General features: G+C 43.9%; 1 protein-coding gene across 2 annotated transcripts; it reads left to right on the top strand.

The window, feature by feature from the left end:
• Positions 1–1618: 1618 nt before the first annotated feature.
• Positions 1619–20126, top strand: LOC115168691 (guanine nucleotide-binding protein G(t) subunit alpha-2). Of its 2 annotated transcripts, none has more exons than XM_029724186.1 (10): positions 1619–1725; positions 3564–3700; positions 7905–7947; positions 8215–8356; positions 11075–11235; positions 13201–13329; positions 15563–15692; positions 15931–16084; positions 16475–16679; positions 19550–20126. In XM_029724186.1, exons 2-9 carry the CDS (start codon positions 3589–3591, stop codon positions 16660–16662), a joined length of 1059 nt encoding a protein of 352 aa, XP_029580046.1. In that variant the 5' UTR covers positions 1619–1725; positions 3564–3588; the 3' UTR covers positions 16663–16679; positions 19550–20126. The 2 variants fall into 2 exon arrangements, with proteins under 2 accessions (XP_029580046.1, XP_029580045.1); XM_029724185.1 differs by lacking the exon at positions 1619–1725 and adding an exon at positions 3187–3375.
• The last annotated feature ends 475 nt before the right edge of the window (positions 20127–20601 follow it).

Here is a 20601-nt window from a genome sequence, read left to right as displayed (position 1 = left end):
TTATATCCTGCCTGTTTGGCCCTGTCCGGGGGTATCATCGGATGGGGCCACAGTGTCTTCTGATCCCTCCTGTCTCAGCCTCCAGTATTTATGCTGCAGTAGTTTATGTGTCGGGGGGCTAGGGTCAGTCTGTTACATCTGGAGTATTCTCTTGTCTTATCCGGTGTCCTGTGTGAATGTAAATATGCTCTCTCTAATTCTCTCTTTCTCTCTTTCTTTCTTTCTCTCGGAGGACCTGAGCCCTAGGACCATGCCTCAGGACTACCTGGCATGATGACTCCTTGCTGTCCCCAGTCCACCTGGCCATGCTGCTGCTCCAGTTTCAACTGTTCTGCCTGCGGCTACGGAACACTGACCTGTTCACCGGACGTGCTTGTTGCACCCTCGACAATTACTATGATTATTATTATTTGACCATGCTGGTCATTTACGAACATTTTAACATCTTGACCATGTTCTGTTATAATATCCACCCGGCACAGCCAGAAGAGGACTGGCCACCCCTCATAGCCTGGTTCCTCTCTAGGTTTCTTCCTAGGTTTTTGGCCTTTCTCAGGAGTTTTTCCTAGGGAGTTTTTCCCAGCCACCGTGCTTCTTTCACATGCATTGCTTGCTGTTTGGGGTTTTAGGCTGGGTTTCTGTACAGCACTTTGAGATTTCAGCTGATGTACGAAGGGCTATATAAATAAATTTGATTTGATTTGATATCTGAAATATTAAAGCTGATCTACCCCCTAAAACAAGAGAGAATAATAATTGAGCATGTGTAATCATGGTGATGTGGTCAACCATGCTGTCGTCGTAAGTAACGCCTAGACTCTAACTCATCGGGGAACCTCACAGTGTTGTGGTGCACAGATGACCCGGGTTCAGAGACCAGTTAGTCACACATGGCAATCAATGGGACCCAAAAGAGTACAATAAGCTTGGGGATTGACTCTGGGGAGTCTGGGACAGGGCCACCCGCTTGGTATTAAACTCATGACATGCAAAGCTTTGGGGCCGTTCCATGGCTGAGCAGGGTGACCCAGTTGCTCCCCTATTTGCCCAGAGTCCACCCACACAGATGGCAAGGGGCCATCTGCCCGGTTTAAGCCTGTCCCTCCCTGGGTGGATCAGGGGCTCTGTGGGGGTAATCTCCTCAACAGATCAGCAGTGATGATGGTGGGGGTGGTGTGTGTCTGTGCTTGTGCGTATATGTGTGTGTGTGTGCGCATCTGTGCGTATGCATGCAAGCGTGTGTGTGTGTGTGTGTGTGTGTATGTCCGTGTGCGCTTGCGTGTGTGAATGTCCACTCGTGCGCCTGTGTGTGTGGTTGGCCTAGTCCAGCCATCCACGCCTTAGAGACGTTCATTGGATTGGCTAGATGATGAGGCCATGATTAGCTGACGATGGAAGCCTTTGGGGATTTGGCTCTGGAGTAAAGTAGCTAGCTGTCACATAGCGTTTCTGTTAGGGGAGATTCAGTGACGTCCATCTGATGCTGACTATCTCAGGAAAGCACTTGAGTCCAAAATGGAGAAATGCAAAATGTAGCCTTGGATCGGGGTTCCCTTCTGCTTTTTAGGGATAAAAGTGTTCTCCCGGAGAGGTTGCTAGGGTTCTTGAACTGCGTCAGGGTTCTGCCAGGGTCCTACCAAGGTTCTACCAGGGTTCACCAACTCCACTCCTGTAGTTGCCTTTGTCGCGGGCGGGAGCTGAACCCTGGTCTAAGGTGTAGCGGAGGTGAGTCAGAATCACACTCTCGTGAGGAGGTAGGTTAACCCTGGTCTAAGGTCCTGATGAGGTAGGTTAACCCTGGTCTAAGGTCCTGATGAGGTAGTTTAACCCTGGTCTAAGGTCGTGATGAGGTAGGTTAACCCTGGTCTAAGGTTGTGATGAGGTAGGTTAACCCTGGTCTAAGGTATAGCGGAGGTAAGTCAGAATCACACTCTCGTGAGGAGGTAGGTTAACCCTGGTCTAAGGTCCTGATGAGGTAGGTTAACCCTGGTCTAAGGTCCTGATGAGGTAGTTTAACCCTGGTCTAAGGTCGTGATGAGGTAGGTTAACCCTGGTCTAAGGTTGTGATGAGGTAGGTTAACCCTGGTCTAAGGTATAGCGGAGGTAAGTCAGAATCACACTCTCGTGATGAGGTAGGTTAACCCTGGTCTAAGGTCCTGATGAGGTAGGTTAACCCTGGTCTAAGGTCCTGATGAGGTAGGTTAACCCTAGTCTAAGGTGGTGATGAGGTAGGTTAACCCTGGTCTAAGGTATAGCAGAGGTGAGTCAGAATCACACTCGTGATGAGGTAGGTTAACCCTGGTCTAAGGTCGTGATGAGGTAGGTTAATCCTGGTCTAAGGTCGTGATGAGGTAGGTTAATCCTGGTCTAAGGCCCTGATGAGGTAGGTTAACCCTGGTCTAAGGTCGTGATGAGGTAGGTTAACCCTGGTCTAAGTTTCCTGATGAGGTAGGTTAACCCTGGTCTAAGTTTCCTGATGAGGTAGGTTAACCCTGGTCTAAGTTTCCTGATGAGGTAGGTTAACCCTAGTCTAAGGTGGTGATGAGGTAGGTTTAACCTGATCTAAGGTTGTGATGAGGTAGACTAAAGCAGTGCTGGATCAAAAGCCTGCACACACGCTTCTCACACAATCGTACCGACCTGAACCGTACTGTTCTAGCTCGGAAATGTTTCTTTCACATTGTCCTTTCCAGCATGGTTTATATAGACTATGTGCAGTACTGGAAGCATCATAGTAATAGGAACATGCACTATTTAATCATATACAAGAGCTCTTAAAAGGGTAACCTGCAGTTTAAACAATAACAAAGCGGTTAAACAGCTGAGGGACGGGGCTGGAGAAATGTAACCACTCTCTGCTAGACAGAGATATGATACAAGGACTGACCATCCATGATATCAACTTTATAGTATGAAACATGTTTTCAGGCTATACAGTGTTTGTTTACATGTACTGTGTTTTACAAACATTGGAGTATAACAACAAGCTCATAAGGCATTGAGTTATACTCTTCAACAATCAATGGCTATATATCTATATATATATTTCATTTTAAAGTCCTCTAAGGGAGGTACCAATGCTCTTTAATAAATAATATACAGTACTAAACCTCTGAAAGATCATTATCTGGTGTCAAAGTTACAGAAAACCGGAACAGTCAGTGCATCTCTCCATCTCAAATCCCTAACCAACCGTAGAGGAGCCAAATCGGTCGTGTTTTGGTCTCTTCAGTCCAGGCCTGATTAGCTGTGTTAATAGGATTTGGCTTCTGGTTCCATGTTCTATGACATGAGCTTTAAACCACAGAGACTACCCGAGTGACATTTAGCACCTGAACCCGCAGAGGAGCGACACTCTGACTCAACTTTTGAACGGTAGCCTACCTAGCCAACAACGACCTAACGATCTAACTGATTGTTCCTTCATCTGGACGATCACACCTCGTTTAGTGACTGAAAAAGGCTGTTTCTGTGTAACTACCTAACGATCTAACTGATTGTTCCTTTATCTGGACGATCACACCTCGTTTAGTGACTGAAAAAGGCTGTTTCTGTGTAACTAGGCACTCCGGACAACTAAACACCAAAATGTCGATGGACGAGCCTGAGGATCTGGAGATGGAGGGAGAGGAGGGGACAGACTCCAAGGAGCTGAAGAAGCAGCTGGCAGAGTCCAAGGCAGTTAAAGTATTGATGCTGGGTAAGTGAACTGAACCCATTGGTATGAATGTATCGGAGGTGATTTGAAAATCATTATGTTATTGTGAAGAGTTAGTTCCTGTCTGAGACTTCTAAGCCAGAAGGATGTCCTTTCGGTCTAACGGCTAAGATGTTAGGATCCTCCATTATATTTTTTCCCTGTTCAACTACATACCATGGAATAATAAACAGGATATTTGTTGTGGCATATGATGTGATGTCAGAGGTTTAAAGGGGGGGGGGGGGGGCAACATTTAACAACACATTTGGCCTCCGGATAGCACTAAAACTATTTCAAATTAAATTGAGATTACCAGATGTCACCTGTTTGAAAAGCATCTGTAATTTGCACATTTAATGTTTCTGCTGTTGAATATACTCCATCAAATGATATGATACTTTCTCTATGGTCCCCATTTCAATCAAACACAGACAATTAAGTCCTGTTTTTGTCTGTGAATTGATTATTCACTTTGTCTGAAGACTGACAGTTAAAAGCAGGGCTGCCCAACCCTCTTCCTGGAGATCTACCGTCCTGTATGTTTTCAGCCCAACCCTCTTCCTGGAGATCTACTGTCCTGTAGGTTTTCAGTCCAACCCTCTTCCTGGAGATCTACTGTCCTGTAGGTTTTCAGTCCAACCCTCTTCCTGGAGATCTACTGTCCTGTAGGTTTCCCTAATTTAGCGTATCTGATTCAGCTAGTTAAGGTCTTGTTGAGCAGCTAATTAGTAGAATCAGGTGTGTTAAATTAGGGTTGGAGTGAAAACCTACCGGACGGTAGCTCTCCAGGAAGAGGGTTGGACTGAAAACCTACAGGACAGTAGCTCTCCAGGAAGAGGGTTGGACTGAAAACCTACAGGACAGTAGCTCTCCAGGAAGAGGGTTGGACTGAAAACCTACAGGACGGTAGCTCTCCAGGAAGAGGATTGGGCTGAAAACCTACAGGACGATAGATCTCCAGGAAGAGGGTTGGACAGCACTGGTTAAGAGCAACACTTTGTCTGAACATTGACAGTTAAAGAGCAAACAAACACCGATCAAGGCATAGTGTTCTTTCTCTTAGAATGTTTTAAGATATATGTGACTGAACCTAGAAAATAAGGAACATTGTTCAAGTACAGACTAAGAGCTTTAAGGTACATTGAAGTACATTTCTCCCTAAGGTACATTGCTCCCTCCCAGAAGAGTTGTAGTCCGGGGGATAGTCAGGACACAGTGAGGTGCTGAAAGAATCACTACTTTAGGTCCAAGTTAATCATGTTCCATTGCTGATGAGAGGCCAAGCATATTACTCTAACTGGCTTAGTCCAGTCTCAGAATCCAGTCCAGATTGGTGTACCCATCCTCTCGTCAGACAGCATTTAACCTTTCACACGATCATGCTGACCCAATCCAAACTGTACTTTCACACAGTGGTGGAAAATGTACCCAATTGTCGTACTTGAGTAAAAGTAAAGATACCTGAATGGAAAATGACTCAAGTAAAAGTCACACAGTAAAATACTACTTCAGTAAAAGTCTAAAAGTATTTGGTTTAAAAAAAAATATATATCTATATATATATATATATATATATATATTTTAAGTATCAAAAGTAAATGTAATTGCTAAATACACTTAAGTATCAAAAGTAAAAGTATAAATCATTTCAAAGACTACTTTTGTGTGTCAGGAAAAATGTATGGAGTAAAAAGTACATTATTTTCTTTAGGAATGTAGTGGAGTAAAAGTAAAAGTTTTCAAAAATATAAATAGTAAAGTACAGAGACCCCAAAAAACATCTTAAGTAGTACTCTAAAGTGTTTTTATTTAAGTACTTTACTCCACTGCTTTCACATCATTCCAACCCAATCCAAACTGTACTGTGCTGGCTCTGACTTATAGTATTTTTTTCACCTAGTTCCTCTTCCAACACCTATGATGTAGGGGTTCAGATGGGTTCTCAGATCAGCAGGGTTTGACTGGGCTGAGTTTCAGTAGTGTGAAAAGGGTAATTCCCTTAGCCTCTCTGCATGTAGCCACATAATGTCCCAATCAAGGTCAAAGATCAGATCCAGAAACAGTCAGTATATACAGTGCCCTCCTTAATCATTGGAACAGTGAAGCATTTTTCTTATTTTGGCTTTATATTCTATACTTGAAATCAAACAATGACATTAAAGTGCAGACTGTCAGCTTTAATTTGAGTGTATTTTCATCCATATCAGGTGAACCATTTAGAAATTACAGTACTTTATGTACATAGTCCCCCCCATTTTAGGGGAGCAAAACTATTGGGAAAAATTCACTTAGTTTAGTTTATTGATTCGACCATTTTAAAAAACAAGCACACATAAAACTTAAAAGCCATACATGCACATGAATAAAATCATCGAGGATAACAAACAAAGTCTGGGACTTATTTCCATTGTGGTTGTCTCGAGATAAGATGGCTAGACAAGATCGAACACAGTATGGCAGTGAAAGCACTTGAGTATTAAAGTGGTAAAAAGTTAAGTATTTGGTCCCATATTGTTAGCACAGTAATGACTATATCAAGCTTGTGACTCTACAAAGTTGTTGGATGCATTCGTTCTTGGTTTTGGTTGTGTTTCAGATTATTTTGTGCCCAACAGAAATTAATCGTAAATCATGTATTGTGCCATTTTGGAGTCACTTTTATTGTAAATAAGAATAGAATATGTTTCTAAACACTTTTACATTAATGTGGATGCTGCCATGATTACGGATAATCCTGAATTAATCGTGAATAATGAATGAGAAAGACATGCTAACCTCTCACCATTTCAATAAGGGGAGGTTAGCATTTTTTGCTGGGGTATGATATTTGTGCGTCTAACTTTCTCTTAATCTTAAACACAACCAAAATAATGAGCAAATGCATCCCAAGCTTGATGTAGTCACAAGCTTGATGTAGTCATTGCATGCTAGGAATATGGGAGCAAATACTACACTTTTTACTACACATAAGTGAATTTGTCCCAATACTTTTTTGTTAGCCCTCTGCAGTAAAGCCTAGACATTAGATTGGGGATGGGAAGCTAACACAAGTTAAGGTCTCTTTTCTCAGGTTAATTGTTGTTTTATTACGCAGGGAGTGATATCTCTTGATCCACAGTGGCCAAACGAAACGTTTCCAGGCTGACGAGCCGGCTGAGGCATCCACGGTTGCTTCGGCAGCGGCAGTTGGACCCGACGTCACGACAAAATAATTATAATAATAATAATTGTCCTGATCTGCCTGAGAGAACCAGGCCGCGTCGCAAACGGAACCCTATTTAAGCAGTAGTGCACTATGTAGGGAAGAGGGATCCATAGGACTCTGGTCAAAAGTAGTGCACTATGTAGGGAAGAGGGATCCATAGGACTCTGGTCAAAAGTAGTGCACTATGTAGGGAAGAGGGTTCCATAGAACTCTGGTCAAAAGTAGTGCACTATGTAGGGAAGAGGGTTCCATAGGACTCTGGTCAAAAGTAGTGCACTATGTAGGGAATAAGGGTCCATCTGAGCTCAGAAAACGAGCTGAGCTGTACTGCACTGGTCTGGTTACATGTTGAGGTCTGCACCCATAGTATTTTAGTTTTAAAGGTTTTAAAATAAAGGTTTAAAATTAAAGATTTTAGGTGACATCAAGGTATTTTTATCCTGAAGTCTCTGAGAGATTCAGGCTGCCTCTTAAATGGTATCCTATTACGCACTGGTCAAACAATAGCGTTTAAAATGAAGGTTTTAAAATGAAGGTTTTTAAGTGACATCCAGACCATTGTCCTGGTGTGTTCTGAGTCCCAGTAAGGAGATGTCAGTGATCTCCACACAGCCTGTTCTGTCAAACCGCTCTATTTTCAACCTGTCCCATAGGGCTCTGGTCAAAATTAGGGCACTATATAGGGAAGAGGGTGCCATTTGGGAATAACCCTATGTTTCGCTGGCCACCAGGTCCAGGAGTATTAAGATATTTTATTGTCACGTACACCAGATAGTGTAGTAGAATGTGTTGTTTTACAGGGTCAGTCATAATAGTACAACACCCTTGGAGCAAATTAGGGTTAAGTGCTTTGCTCAAGGGCACATCGGCAGGTTTTTCACCTTGTCAGCTCGTTTTTTTTTGAGCCAGTCACTGATGAATCCCTTGTAATTTAAAATGATGTTGTTGACATTTATTTAACTGTTGTAATAAATTGTGTATTTTTGTTTTCTTTTTCAGGTGCTGAGGAGTCTGGGAAAAGCACCATTGTAAAACAAATGAAGTAAGTTAAATTAGAAATGAAGTACGCTTTTGGGTTCTCTCTCACTGTTAATGTGGGGCAGCAGAGAAGTGAGCTGCATTGCCACAGAAACACCACTAGGTGGCAGTTTGGATAATTGAGCCACAGGGAAATTCCATCAGAGTGATACTGAGACAGATGTCACAAAGTTAAACAAACCATACAACTCTATGCACAAGGACTACGTTAAAAAAATAATGTTTAAGTGGAATTACTATATACAAACCCAATACTTCTTCTTCTTCTAAGAATCCTCCACCTGGGTGGTTTTAATGAGGAGGAGAAGGTGACATCCAGAGGGGCGATCTTTTGTAACATCCTGCAGTCAGCTCTGTCCATCGTCAGAGGCATGAGCATCCTGGGGATCAAGTACGGATCACCGGCCGTGGAGGTGGGTACTGCAGGCTGGGTACTGCAGGCTGGGTGTTTGCGTGTGTATAAGTGTGTGATGTGTGCAAAACCATGCTATAATATATAACAATATACTGTAGTATATTGACATGTTATACATGTTATACTATACTGTATGAACATGTTATACTATTATACTATATAGACATGTTATACTATATAGTCATGTTATACTATACTATATAGACATGTTATACTATTATACTATATAGACATGTTATACTATACTATATAGTCATGTTATACCATATGTTATACTATACTGTATGAACATGTTATACTTTTATACTATATAGACATGTTATACTATTATACTATATAGACATGTTATACTATACTATATAGTCATGTTATACTATATAGACATGTTATACTATACTGTTATACTATATAGACATGTTATACTATACTGTTATACTATACTATACTATATAGACATGTTATACTATACCATATGTTATACTATCCTGTTATACTATAATATACTATATAGACATGTTATACTATTATACTATATAGACATGTTATACTATACCATATGTTATACTATACGGTTATACTATACTATACTATATAGACATGTTATACTATATGTTATACTATACTGTTATACTATACTGTATGAACATGTTATGCTATATGTTATACTATACTATATAGACATGTTATACTATACAGGCATGTTATACTATACTGTTATACTATACTATTATACTGTAAAGACATGTTATATTATACTACACTGTTATACTATACTATTATACTATATAGACATGTTAGACATATACTAAACTGTATAAACATGTTATACTATACACTATACTATGCTGTGCAGACATGTTACACTATACTGTATAGACATGTTATACTATACTGTATAGACATGTTATACTATACTGTATAGACATGTTATACTATACTGTATAGACATGTTATACTATAATGTATAGACATGTTATACTATACTGTATAGACATGTTATACTATATAGACATGTTACACTATACTGTATAGACATGTTATACTATACTTTATAGAAACATTATACTATACACACACACGTTATACTATGCTGTATAGATACAGTATACTATACTATAGCGTATAGACATGTTATACTATACTGTACAGAAACGTTATACTATACAGTATAGTCATGTTACACTATACTGTATTCACATGTTCTCATATGCTGTATACACACGTTATACTATACTGTATACACGTTATAATATATTATACTGTATAGACATGTTATATTATACTATAGTGTATAAACGCGTTATACTATACTGAATAAACACGTTATACTGTACTGTATAAACATACTATACTGAATAAACATACTATACTATATAGACATGTCATACTGTACTGTATAAACATGTTATACTATACTATATAGACATGTTATATTATACTATATAGACATGTTATACTATACTATATAGACATGTTATATTATACTATACAGACATGCTATACTATATTGTATATACATGGTATACTATACTGTATAGACATGTTATACTATACTGTCATAATATACTATATAGACATGTTATACTATACTGTCATACTATATAGACATGTTATACTATGGACATGTTGGGGATCCCGTGTGGCGCAGCGGTCTAAGGCACTTTTTCTCAGTGCAAGAGGCGTCACTACAGACCCTGGTTCGATTCCAGGCTGTATCACAGCCGGCTGTGATTGGGAGTCCCATAGGGCAGCGCACAATTACTACAGCGTTGTCTGGGTTAGAGTTTGCCCAGAGCAGGCCGTCATTGTAAATAAGAATTTATTCTTACCTGACTTGACTACTTATATAAAGGTTAAATCAAAAAATTAAATAAGCATGTTATACTATACTGTAGACATTTTATACTATACTATACAGTCATGTTATACTATATAGTCATGTTACACTATACTGTATACACACGTTATACTATACTGTATACACACGTTATACTATACTGTATACACACGTTATACTATACTGTATACACGTTATAATATATTATACTTTATAGTCATGTTATACTATACTATATAGTCATGTTATACTATACTGTCTAGACATGTTATACTATACTGTAGACATGTTATACTATACCATATAGTCATGTTATACTATACCATATGTTATACTATACTGTTATACTATACTATATAGTCATGTTATACTATGCTATATAGTCATGTTATACTATACTGTATAGGCATGTTATACCGTAGACATTTTATACACTACTGAATAGACATGTTATACTATACTGTAGACACTACTATACTGTATAGACATGTTATACTATACTGTAGACACTTTATACTATACTATACTGTATAGACATGTTATACTATATAGACATGTTATACTATACTGTAGACACTATACTATACTGTATAGACATGTTATACTATATAGACATGTTATACTATACTGTAGACACTATACTATACTGTATAGACATGTTATACTATAATATATAGACATGTTATACTATATAGACATGTTATACTATACTGTATAGACATATTATACTATACTGTAGACACTTTATACTATACTATGTAGACATGTTATACTATATAGACATGTTATACTATGCTGTAGACACTTTATACTATTCTATACTGTATAGACATGTTATACTATACTGATGCATGTATGGGTGTTGTTCTCTGTGTCCAGGATGAAGGCACGAAGCTGGAGAACCTATCCAACTCTACTGAAGAGGGAACCATGTCTCCTGAGCTGGCTGAGTGCATCAAGAAGCTATGGCTGGACCCTGGCATCCAGGAGTGTTTCGAGTCAGCAGCTGAGGGCTACCATCTCCTCGACTCCGCTCACTAGTGAGTCTATGGCATGGCTCAATAACCAGATTCAGGCGCGGGACGTTTTTTTCCTTGATCGGATGGTCAGGAACATAATTACAAATCATTCGTAGACTGCAAATTGACAGCAACAAGCCCAAGCAGATATAATATTTGACTGAAAGACAATCATTTCAAATCTTTCTGACATTTGTATACGATCACATATCTATCTGTTATGCATGGGAATACTTTGGAACAGATTTCCAAAATTAAAATCACTTTGCTGGTGTTTTTACAGTCTTTTATACTGAACAAAAATATAAATGCAACATGTAAAGTGTTGGTTTCATGTTTCATGAGCTGAAATAAAAGATCCCAGAAATTGTCCATACGCACAAAAAAAAAAAATTCTATCAAATTTAGTGCTCACATTTGTTTACATTTCTCATTTGCCAAGATAATCCAGCCACTTGACAGGTGTGGCATATCAAGAAGCTGATTAAACAGCATGATCATTACACAGGTGCACCTTGTATTGGGGAAAATAAAAGGCCACTCTAAAATGTGCAGTTTTGTCACACAACACAATGCCACAGCTGTCTCACGTTGAGGGAGCGTGAAATTGGCATGCTGTCTACAGGAATGTCCATCAGAGCATTGAATGTTAATTTCTCTACCATAAGCCGCCTCCATTGCCGTTTTAGAGAATTTGGCAGTACACCCAACCGGCCTCACAACCGTAGACCACGTGTAACCACGCCAGCCCAGGACCTCCACATCCGGCTTCTTCACATGCGGGATCATCTGAGACCAGCCACCCGGACATCTGATGAAACTGTGGGTTTGCACAATGGAAGAATCTCTGTAGAAATTTTCAGAAACCCTCTCAGGGAAGCTCATTTGCGTGCTCGTTGTCCTCACCAGGATCTTGACCTGACTGCAGTTCCGTGTTGTAACCGACTTAAGTGGGCAAATGCTCACCTTCGATGGCCACTGGCACACTGGAGAAATGTGCTCTTCAAGGATGAATCCCAGTGTAGCGTTGTGTCGGCCAGCGGTTTCCTGACGTCAACATTGTGAACAGAGTGCCCCATGGTGGAGGTGGGGTTATGGTATGGCATGCAGGCATAAGCTACGGACAACGAACACAATTGCATTTTATGGATGACAATGAGATATCGTGATGAGATCCTGAGGCCCATTGTTGTGCCATTCATCATCTGCCATCCCCTTTTCAGCATGATAATGCATGGCCCCGTCTCAAGGATCTGTACACTATTCATGAAAGCTGAAAATGTCCCAGTTCTTCCATGGCCTGCATACTCACCAGACATGTCACCGATTGAGCATGTTTGGGATGCTCTGGATTGACGTGTACGACAGCGTGTTCCAGTTCCTGCCAATATCCAGCAACTTCACACAGCCATTAAAGAGGAGAGGGACAACATTCCACAGGCCACAATCAACAGCCTGAACAACTCTATGTGAAGGAGATATTGCGCTGCATAAGGCGGTGGTCACACCAGATACTGACTGGTTTTCTGATCCACGCCCCTACGTTTTTTAAAATAAGGTATCTGTGATCAACAGATGCATATCTATATTCCCAGTCATGTGAAATCCATAGATTAGGGCCTAATTTATATGAACTGTAACTCAGTAAAAATCTTTGAAATTGTTGCATGTTGCATTCATATTTTTGTTCAGTGTTTTTTTGTTGTTCAGAAAAATTGAGGGGCCAAATAAAATCAATCACGGGCCAAAGTTTGGCTTGCGGGCCGCCAGCTGAGGATCCCTGGTCTATGGCCTCTGTGGATGCTAGACAGTGCTGTTGTCTTTGGGTTCTAGTTACTGTAAAGCACTCTGTGATAACTGCTGATCTAAAAAGGGCTTTATAAATACCTTTTATCGATTAGTTCATTGATTGACTCTGCCTCTCTCCCACAGCTAACTCAGTGATCTGATCTTGATTGATTCATTGATTGACTGCCTCTCACACAGCTTCCTCAGTGACCTGGAGCGCATCACCCAGGCTGACTTCACCCCAAATGACCAGGACATCCTTCGGTGCAGGATCAAGACCGGCGGGGTCAATGAGGAGAGGTTTATCTGCAAAGATGTCAATTTCAGGTGATGCTACAGTAGCTAACTACCTGGCTGCTTTGTCACAGTACATTATAGTTCACTTGCAAAGATGTCAATTTCAGGTGATGCTACAGTAGCTAACTACCTGGCTGCTTTGTCACATTACATTATAGTTCACCTGCAAAGATGTCAATTTCAGGTGATGCTACAGTAGCTAACTACCTGGCTGCTTTGTCACAGTACATTATAGTTCACCTGCAAAGATGTCAATTTCAGGTGATGCTACAGTAGCTAACTACCTGGCTGCTTTGTCACAGTACATTATAGTTCACCTGCGAAGACGTCAAATAAAGGCGAAGTAGTGTAACTGGTGCGATTGAACCAGCGACTTCTTACCCAACACCTTAACCATTAGACCAGGGTACTCCAACCCTGTTCCTGGACAGCTACCCTCCTGTAGGTTTACTCTCCAACCCTGTTCCTGGACAGCTACCCTCCTGGAGGTTTACTCTCCAACCCTGTTCCTGGACAGCAACCCTCCTGTAGGTTTACTCTCCAACCCTGTTCCTGGAGAACTACTGTCCTGTAGGTTTTCGCTCCAACCCCAGTTGTAACTAACCTGATTCAGTTTATCAACCAGTTAATGATTAGAATCAGGTGCGCTAAATTAGGGTTGGAGCGAAAACCTACAGGACGGTAGCTCTCCAGGAACATGGTTGGAGAGCCTTGCATTAGACCAAGAGAAAATCCTTGTGATCTGAAAGCAGCATTTGGGCTTACAAGTCTAAGGCTGTGTTTACACAGACAGCCCGATTCTGATATTATTTTTCACTACTTGGTCTTTTGACCAAATCAGATCATCTCGTTTGCCAATAACTGGGCAAAATATCAGAATTGGGCTGTCTCTGTAAACACAGCCCAACTTAAGGCAGGGCTACGTCTTAACGAGAGCGTGATTCCAAATCGCCTCTGCTTCACTAGCTGCCTGGTCACAGGACTGTTGGGACATGGCTGCTGAAGTAATGTCTTTACTGTAGCAACGTAGCAGTGTTAAATCAAATCAAATGTTATTTGTTACATGCGCTGAATACAACAGGTGTAGACCTTACAGTGAAATGCTTACTTACAAGCCCTTAACCAACAATGCTTTAAGAAGTTAAGAAAGATAAGTGTGAAGTAAAAAAAAAGTAAAATAAAAGTAACAAATAATTAAACAGCAGCAGTAAAATAACAATAACCAGGCTATATGCAGGGGGTACCGGTACAGAGTCAATGTACGGGGGCACCAGTTAGTCGAGGTAATATGTACATGTAGCTAGAGTTAAAGTGACTATGCATAGATAATAAACAGCAGCATAAAAGAGGGGTCTGGATAGCCCTTTGACTAGCTGTTCAGGAGTCTTATGGCTTGGGGGTAGAAGCTGTTAAGAAGCCTTGTGGACCTAGACTTGGTGCTCCGGTACCGCTTGCCGTGCGGTAGCAGAGAGAACAGTCTATGACTAGGGTGGCTGGAGTCTGACAATTTTTATTGCCTTCCTCTGACACCGCTTGGTATAGAGGTCCTGGATGGCAGGAAGCTTGGCCCCAGTGATGTACTGGGCCGTACGCAACACCCTCTGTAGTACTTTATAGTACCCGTACGCAACACCCTCTGTAGTACCTCGGAAGCCGAGAAGTTGCCATACCAGGCAGTGATGCAACCAGTCAGGATGCTCTCGATGGCGCAGCTGTAGAACCTCTTGAGGATCTGAGGACCCATGCCGAATCAGTCTCCTGAGGGGGAATAGGCTTTGACGTGCCATCTTCACGACTGTCTTGGTGTCCTTGGACCATGTTAGTTTGTTGGTGATGTGGACGCCAAGGAACTTGAAGCTCTCAACCTGCTCCACTACAGCCCCGTCGATGAGAATGGGGGCGTGCTCAGTCCTCCTTTTCCATATTTACTGTAGCAACGTAGTAGTGTCTTTACCATGGCAACGTAGTAGTGTCTTTACCGTGGCAACGTAGTAGTGTCTTTACCGTGGCAACGTAGTAGTGTCTTTACCGTGGCAACGTACAGTACAATGTGCATGTATTTTCAGTATTTGTATGTGATTCCTGCTGGAGTTGAACCATCAACCTTTGTATTACAAGTGCCACGCTCTCACCATATACACCAACTATGTGTAAAAAGCACACACTGGAGGAGCTCATGATACTGTACTGGAGTTACTGACCGCTCCTCTCCTGTAAAAAGGGCTTTATAATTGATGGATTGTTGTGCCTCTCTGACGGACAGGATGTTTGATATGAGTGGCAGAAGAGAAGAGAGGAAGAAGTGGATCCACTGTTTCCAGGGCGTCCATTGCATCCTGTTCTGTAGTTCCCTCAGCGCGTATGATCTGGTGCTGCTGGAGGACGAGGAAATGGTGAGTGATTACACACACACACACACACACACACACACACACACACACTTCAAAGCTAAACTAAAAGGAGGGTACAGATGAGAGACGCTGATATGGTTCAACCATATTGCAAACCTCACCAGCTAGTGTGACCGCAGCTAGCTAGTGGAGGTTGAGCTTGACTGTTTCGTAGCCCGATGACGACGGCGGCGACGACGACGACATCCTTCATTCCTCTTCTGTCCTCTACTCTTTTCAGAACCGCATGCACGAGTCTCTCCATCTATTCAACAGTATCTGCAACCACAGGTTCTTCGAGGACACCATCCACGTGCTCTTCCTCAACAAGAAGGACATCTTCCAAGAGAAGATCAAGAATGTCCACCTCAATGTCTGCTTCCCCGACTACGATGGTGAGTCCTACATGGCAAAAAAATAAAAAGATTTCCATGACCTTTTGACCTTTCAGTTTGAGTTTATTCACCGTGTGTGATGAATGAATACAGGCTGAATTATATCCGGCCGTGATCGGGAGTCCCATAGGGCTGCGCACAATTGGCCCAGCGTCGTCCGGGTTTGGCTGTCATTGTAAATAAGAATTTGTTCTTAACTGACTTGCCTAGTTAAATAAAAGGTTAAATAAAAAAAATATATATATAAAAAAAATGAATACATTGAAATCTTTCTCACTCAATTAAAACACATTAAGAAACTCCCTCTTATTCCCTCTGTCAAACACATACGAAGACACCAGCAACTAGTCTCTGATCAGTTTTTACAGCTCTCTTCTTATCTCCCTATAGGGCCTAACACCTACGAAGACGCCAGCGACCACGTGAAGATGCAGTTTGAGTCTCTGAACTTGAGGCAGGCGGAGAAACCCATCTACACCCACATCACCTGCGCTGTAGACACACAGGACGTGAACCAGGCCTTCAACACCATCACAGACGTCATCAAAATCAACCTAAAAGACGCCGGGCTGTTCTGAGCAGCTCCTGACTGAAGGTACAGTATGACAGGCCTGTATTACTGCCTGATGCACGCACACACCTCAGTGCTGAACAGGAAATCATGTAGGACCGACATTAGTCCTGTGGCCTCACTGTAATAAGGCCCAGCTGTGGACAGACCATCTGCAGACACGCTGTAATAAGGCCCGGCTGTGGACAGACCATCTGCTGACACACTGTAATAAGGCCCGGCTGTGGACAGACCATCTGCTGACACACTGTAATAAGGCCTGGCTGTGGACAGACCATCTGCTGACACACTGTAATAAGGCCTGGCTGTGGACAGACCATCTGCAGACACACTGTAATAAGGCCTGGCTGTGGACAGACCATCTGCTGACACACTGTAATAAGGCCTGGCTGTGGACAGACCATCTGCAGACACACTGTAATAAGGCCTGGCTTTGGACAGACCATCTGCTGACACACTGTAATAAGGCCCGGCTGTAGACAGACCATCTGCTGACACACTGTAATAAGGCCCGGCTGTGAACAGACCATCTGCTGAAATGCTGTAATAAGGCCTGGCTGTGGACAGACCATCTGCTGACACACTGTAATAAGGCCCGGCTGTGGACAGACCATCTGCTGACACACTGTAATAAGGCCCGGCTGTGGACAGACCATCTGCTGACACACTGTAATAAGGCCTGGCTTTGGACAGACCATCTGCTGACACACTGTAATAAGGCCCGGCTGTGGACAGACCATCTGCAGACACACTGTAATAAGGCCTGGCTGTGGACAGACCATCTGCTGACACACTGTAATAAGGCCTGGCTGTGGACAGACCATCTGCAGACACACTGTAATAAGGCCTGGCTTTGGACAGACCATCTGCTGACACACTGTAATAAGGCCCGGCTGTAGACAGACCATCTGCTGACACACTGTAATAAGGCCCGGCTGTGAACAGACCATCTGCTGAAATGCTGTAATAAGGCCTGGCTGTGGACAGACCCTATCCCTGTCCCTCCCCCATCTCCACCCTATCCCTGTCCCTCCCTCCCCATCTCCACCCTATCCCTGTCCCTCCCTCCCCATCTCCACCCTATCCCTGTCCCCCCCCCCCCATCTCCACCCTATCCCTGTCCCCCCCCCCCCCATCTCCACCCTATCCCTGTCCCTCCCTCCCCATCTCCACCCTATCCCTGTCCCTCCCTCCCCATCTCCACCCTATCCCTGCCCCCCTCCCCCCCATCTCCACCCTATCCCTGTCCCTCCCTCCCCATCTCCACCCTATCCCTGCCCCCCTCCCCCCCATCTCCACCCTATCCTTGTCCCTCCCTCCCCATCTCCAACATATCCCTGTCCCTCCCTCCCCATCTCCACCCTATCCCTGCCCCCCCATCTCCACCCTATCCCCCCATCTCCACCCTATCCCTGTCCCTCCCTCCCCATCTCCACCCTATCCCTGTCCCTCCCCATCTCCACCCTATCCCTGTCCCTCCCCATCTCCACCCTATCCCTGTCCCTCCCCCCCCCATCTCCACCCTATCCCTGTCCCTCCCCCCCATCTCCACCCTATCCCTGTCCCTCCCCCCCCCCATCTCCACCCTATCCCTGTCCCTCCCCCCCATCTCCACCCTATCCCTGTCCCTCCCCCCCCATCTCCACCCTATCCCTGTCCCTCCCCCCCCCCATCTCCACCCTATCCCTGTCCCTCCCCCCCCCATCTCCACCCTATCCCTGTCCCTCCCCCCCCCATCTCCACCCTATCCCTGTCCCCCCCATCTCCACCCTATCCCTGTCCCTCCCTCCCCATCTCCACCCTATCCCTGTCCCTCCCCCCATCTCCACCCTATCCCTGTCCCTCCCTCCCCATCTCCACCCTATCCCTGTCTCTCCCTCCCCATCTCCACCCTATCCCTGTCCCTCCCTCCCCATCTCCACCCTATCCCTGTCCCTCCCTCCCTCCCCATCTCCACCCTATCCCTGTCCCTCCCTCCCTCCCCATCTCCACCCTATCCCTGTCCCTCCCTCCCTCCCCATCTCCACCCTATCCCTGTCCCTCCCTCCCCATCTCCACCCTATCCCTGTCCCTCCCTCCCCATCTCCACCCTATCCCCCCATCTTCACCCTATCCCCCCCTCTCCACCCTATCCCCCCCATCTCCACCCTATCCCTGTCCCTCCCTCCCCATCTCCACCCTATCCCTTCCCCCCCATCTCCACCCTATCCCTTCCCCCCCATCTCCACCCTATCCCCCCATCTCCACCCTATCCCCCCCATCTCCACCCTATCCCCCCCCCCATCTCCACCCTATCCCCCCCCCATCTCCACCCTATCCCCGCCCCCCCCCCCCCATCTCCACCCTATCCCCATCCCTCCCCCCCATCTCGACACCATCCCTGTCCCTCCATCTCGACACCATCCCTGTCCCTCCATCTCGACACCATCCCTGTCCCTCCATCTCGACACCATCCCTGTGCCTCCATCTCGACGCCATCCCTGTGCCTCCATCTCGACACCATCCGTCCCTCCATCTCCACCCTATCCCTGTCCCTCCATCTCGACACCATGCCCGTCCCTCCATCGACACCATCCCCGTCCCTCCATCTCGACACCATCCCCGTCCCTCCATCTCCACCCTATCCCTGTCCCTCCATCTCGACACCATCCCTGTCCCTCCATCTCGACACCATCCCTGTCCCTCCTATATTAGAGCAGCTGTGAGGCATTTCAGTATTGGAGCGTGTCCTTTTGTTCCAGTTTAGGGGACCAAAACAAAACTGAATCTGCAGACATGATTGATCTATGACAAAAGTAGCATTCACCCCCCCCAAAAAATGTCTAAAAAATATCATGTATGAATGTTAAAAAAGTGACATATTAAATGGACTTCCTTTTTCTTCATCTCTCCAGAACTTCCATCACCCAACTCATTGGTTTTATTTGGGCACTGTGCTGGAGGAGGTGGACAGTTGGTAGACAACTGTTTATCTGCTGTCATCGTCACCACCACCACCGAGCCCTGGGTTCCTCGGACGCATCCCTCTACTACAACATCATCATCATCAAGTCCATTGGGCAGAAAACAGAGTATCAACATTTAAACATGTTGTAAAAAAACAAATACATGCTCCTTTGCGTGAAGCATTTGGACGGCACTTATATTGTGTAATGTCCCTTTAAAACCCCCTGAAGCTAGTGTTTTTGTTTTACCTTTAGTAGTCTCCTGCTGTTTCTCTTTAACTTGTAAAAAGTTAAGATAACAGCAGATATTTGAAAATTGTCATCCATTTCTAATTGAATCTATTTTAATAGCATAAACTGTGTATTGTGAGACACAAGCTTAGACTAAATAAGAATCGAACAAACTCTATTTTGACCAGACCAATATATCTTAAGTACTGTGAGAAAGAGAACGTTTTGAATATTACGTTTGTTCTTATTTTTGAAGTGTAGAGACATAAAATAAAGTTGGATAGACTTCTCTGTACTCTTGTTTTTGATAACTGAAGTTTACACCGACCGTACCAGACACCGACCGTACCAGACACCGATTTCACCGACCGTACCAGACACCGACCGTACCAGACACCGATTACACCGACCGTACCAGACACCGACCGTACCAGACACCGATTACACCGACCGTACCAGACACCGACCGTACCAGACACCGATTACACCGACCGTACCAGACACCGACCGTACCAGACACCGATTACACCGACCGTACCAGACACCGACCGTACCAGACACCGACCGTACCAGACACCGATTACACCGACCGTACCAGACACCGACCGTACCAGACACCGATTACACCAACCGTACCAGACACCGTTTACACCGACCGTACCAGACACCGACCGTACCAGACACCGATTACCCCGACCGTACCAGACACCGATTACACCGACCGTACCAGACACCGATTACCCCGACCGTACCAGACACCGATTACCCCG

The sequence above is a fragment of the Salmo trutta genome, chromosome 30, assembly GCF_901001165.1.
Source record: "Salmo trutta chromosome 30, fSalTru1.1, whole genome shotgun sequence".
Taxonomy (NCBI): Eukaryota; Metazoa; Chordata; class Actinopteri; order Salmoniformes; family Salmonidae; genus Salmo; species Salmo trutta.
The sequence above is the reverse complement of the archived record's forward strand: the minus strand, read 5'-3'. Positions and strand labels throughout refer to the sequence as shown.

Bases quoted from the DNA above. Each gene is read 5' to 3' on its own strand.
- LOC115168691 (XM_029724186.1), top strand. From the start codon at position 3,589: ATGTCGATGGACGAGCCTGAGGATCTGGAGATGGAGGGAGAGGAGGGG. The intron at 3,701-7,904 runs GTAAGTGAACTG...TTTCTTTTTCAG, and splicing joins AGTTAAAGTATTGATGCTGG to GTGCTGAGGAGTCTGGGAAA. The intron at 11,236-13,200 runs GTGAGTCTATGG...CCTCTCACACAG, and splicing joins CTCCTCGACTCCGCTCACTA to CTTCCTCAGTGACCTGGAGC.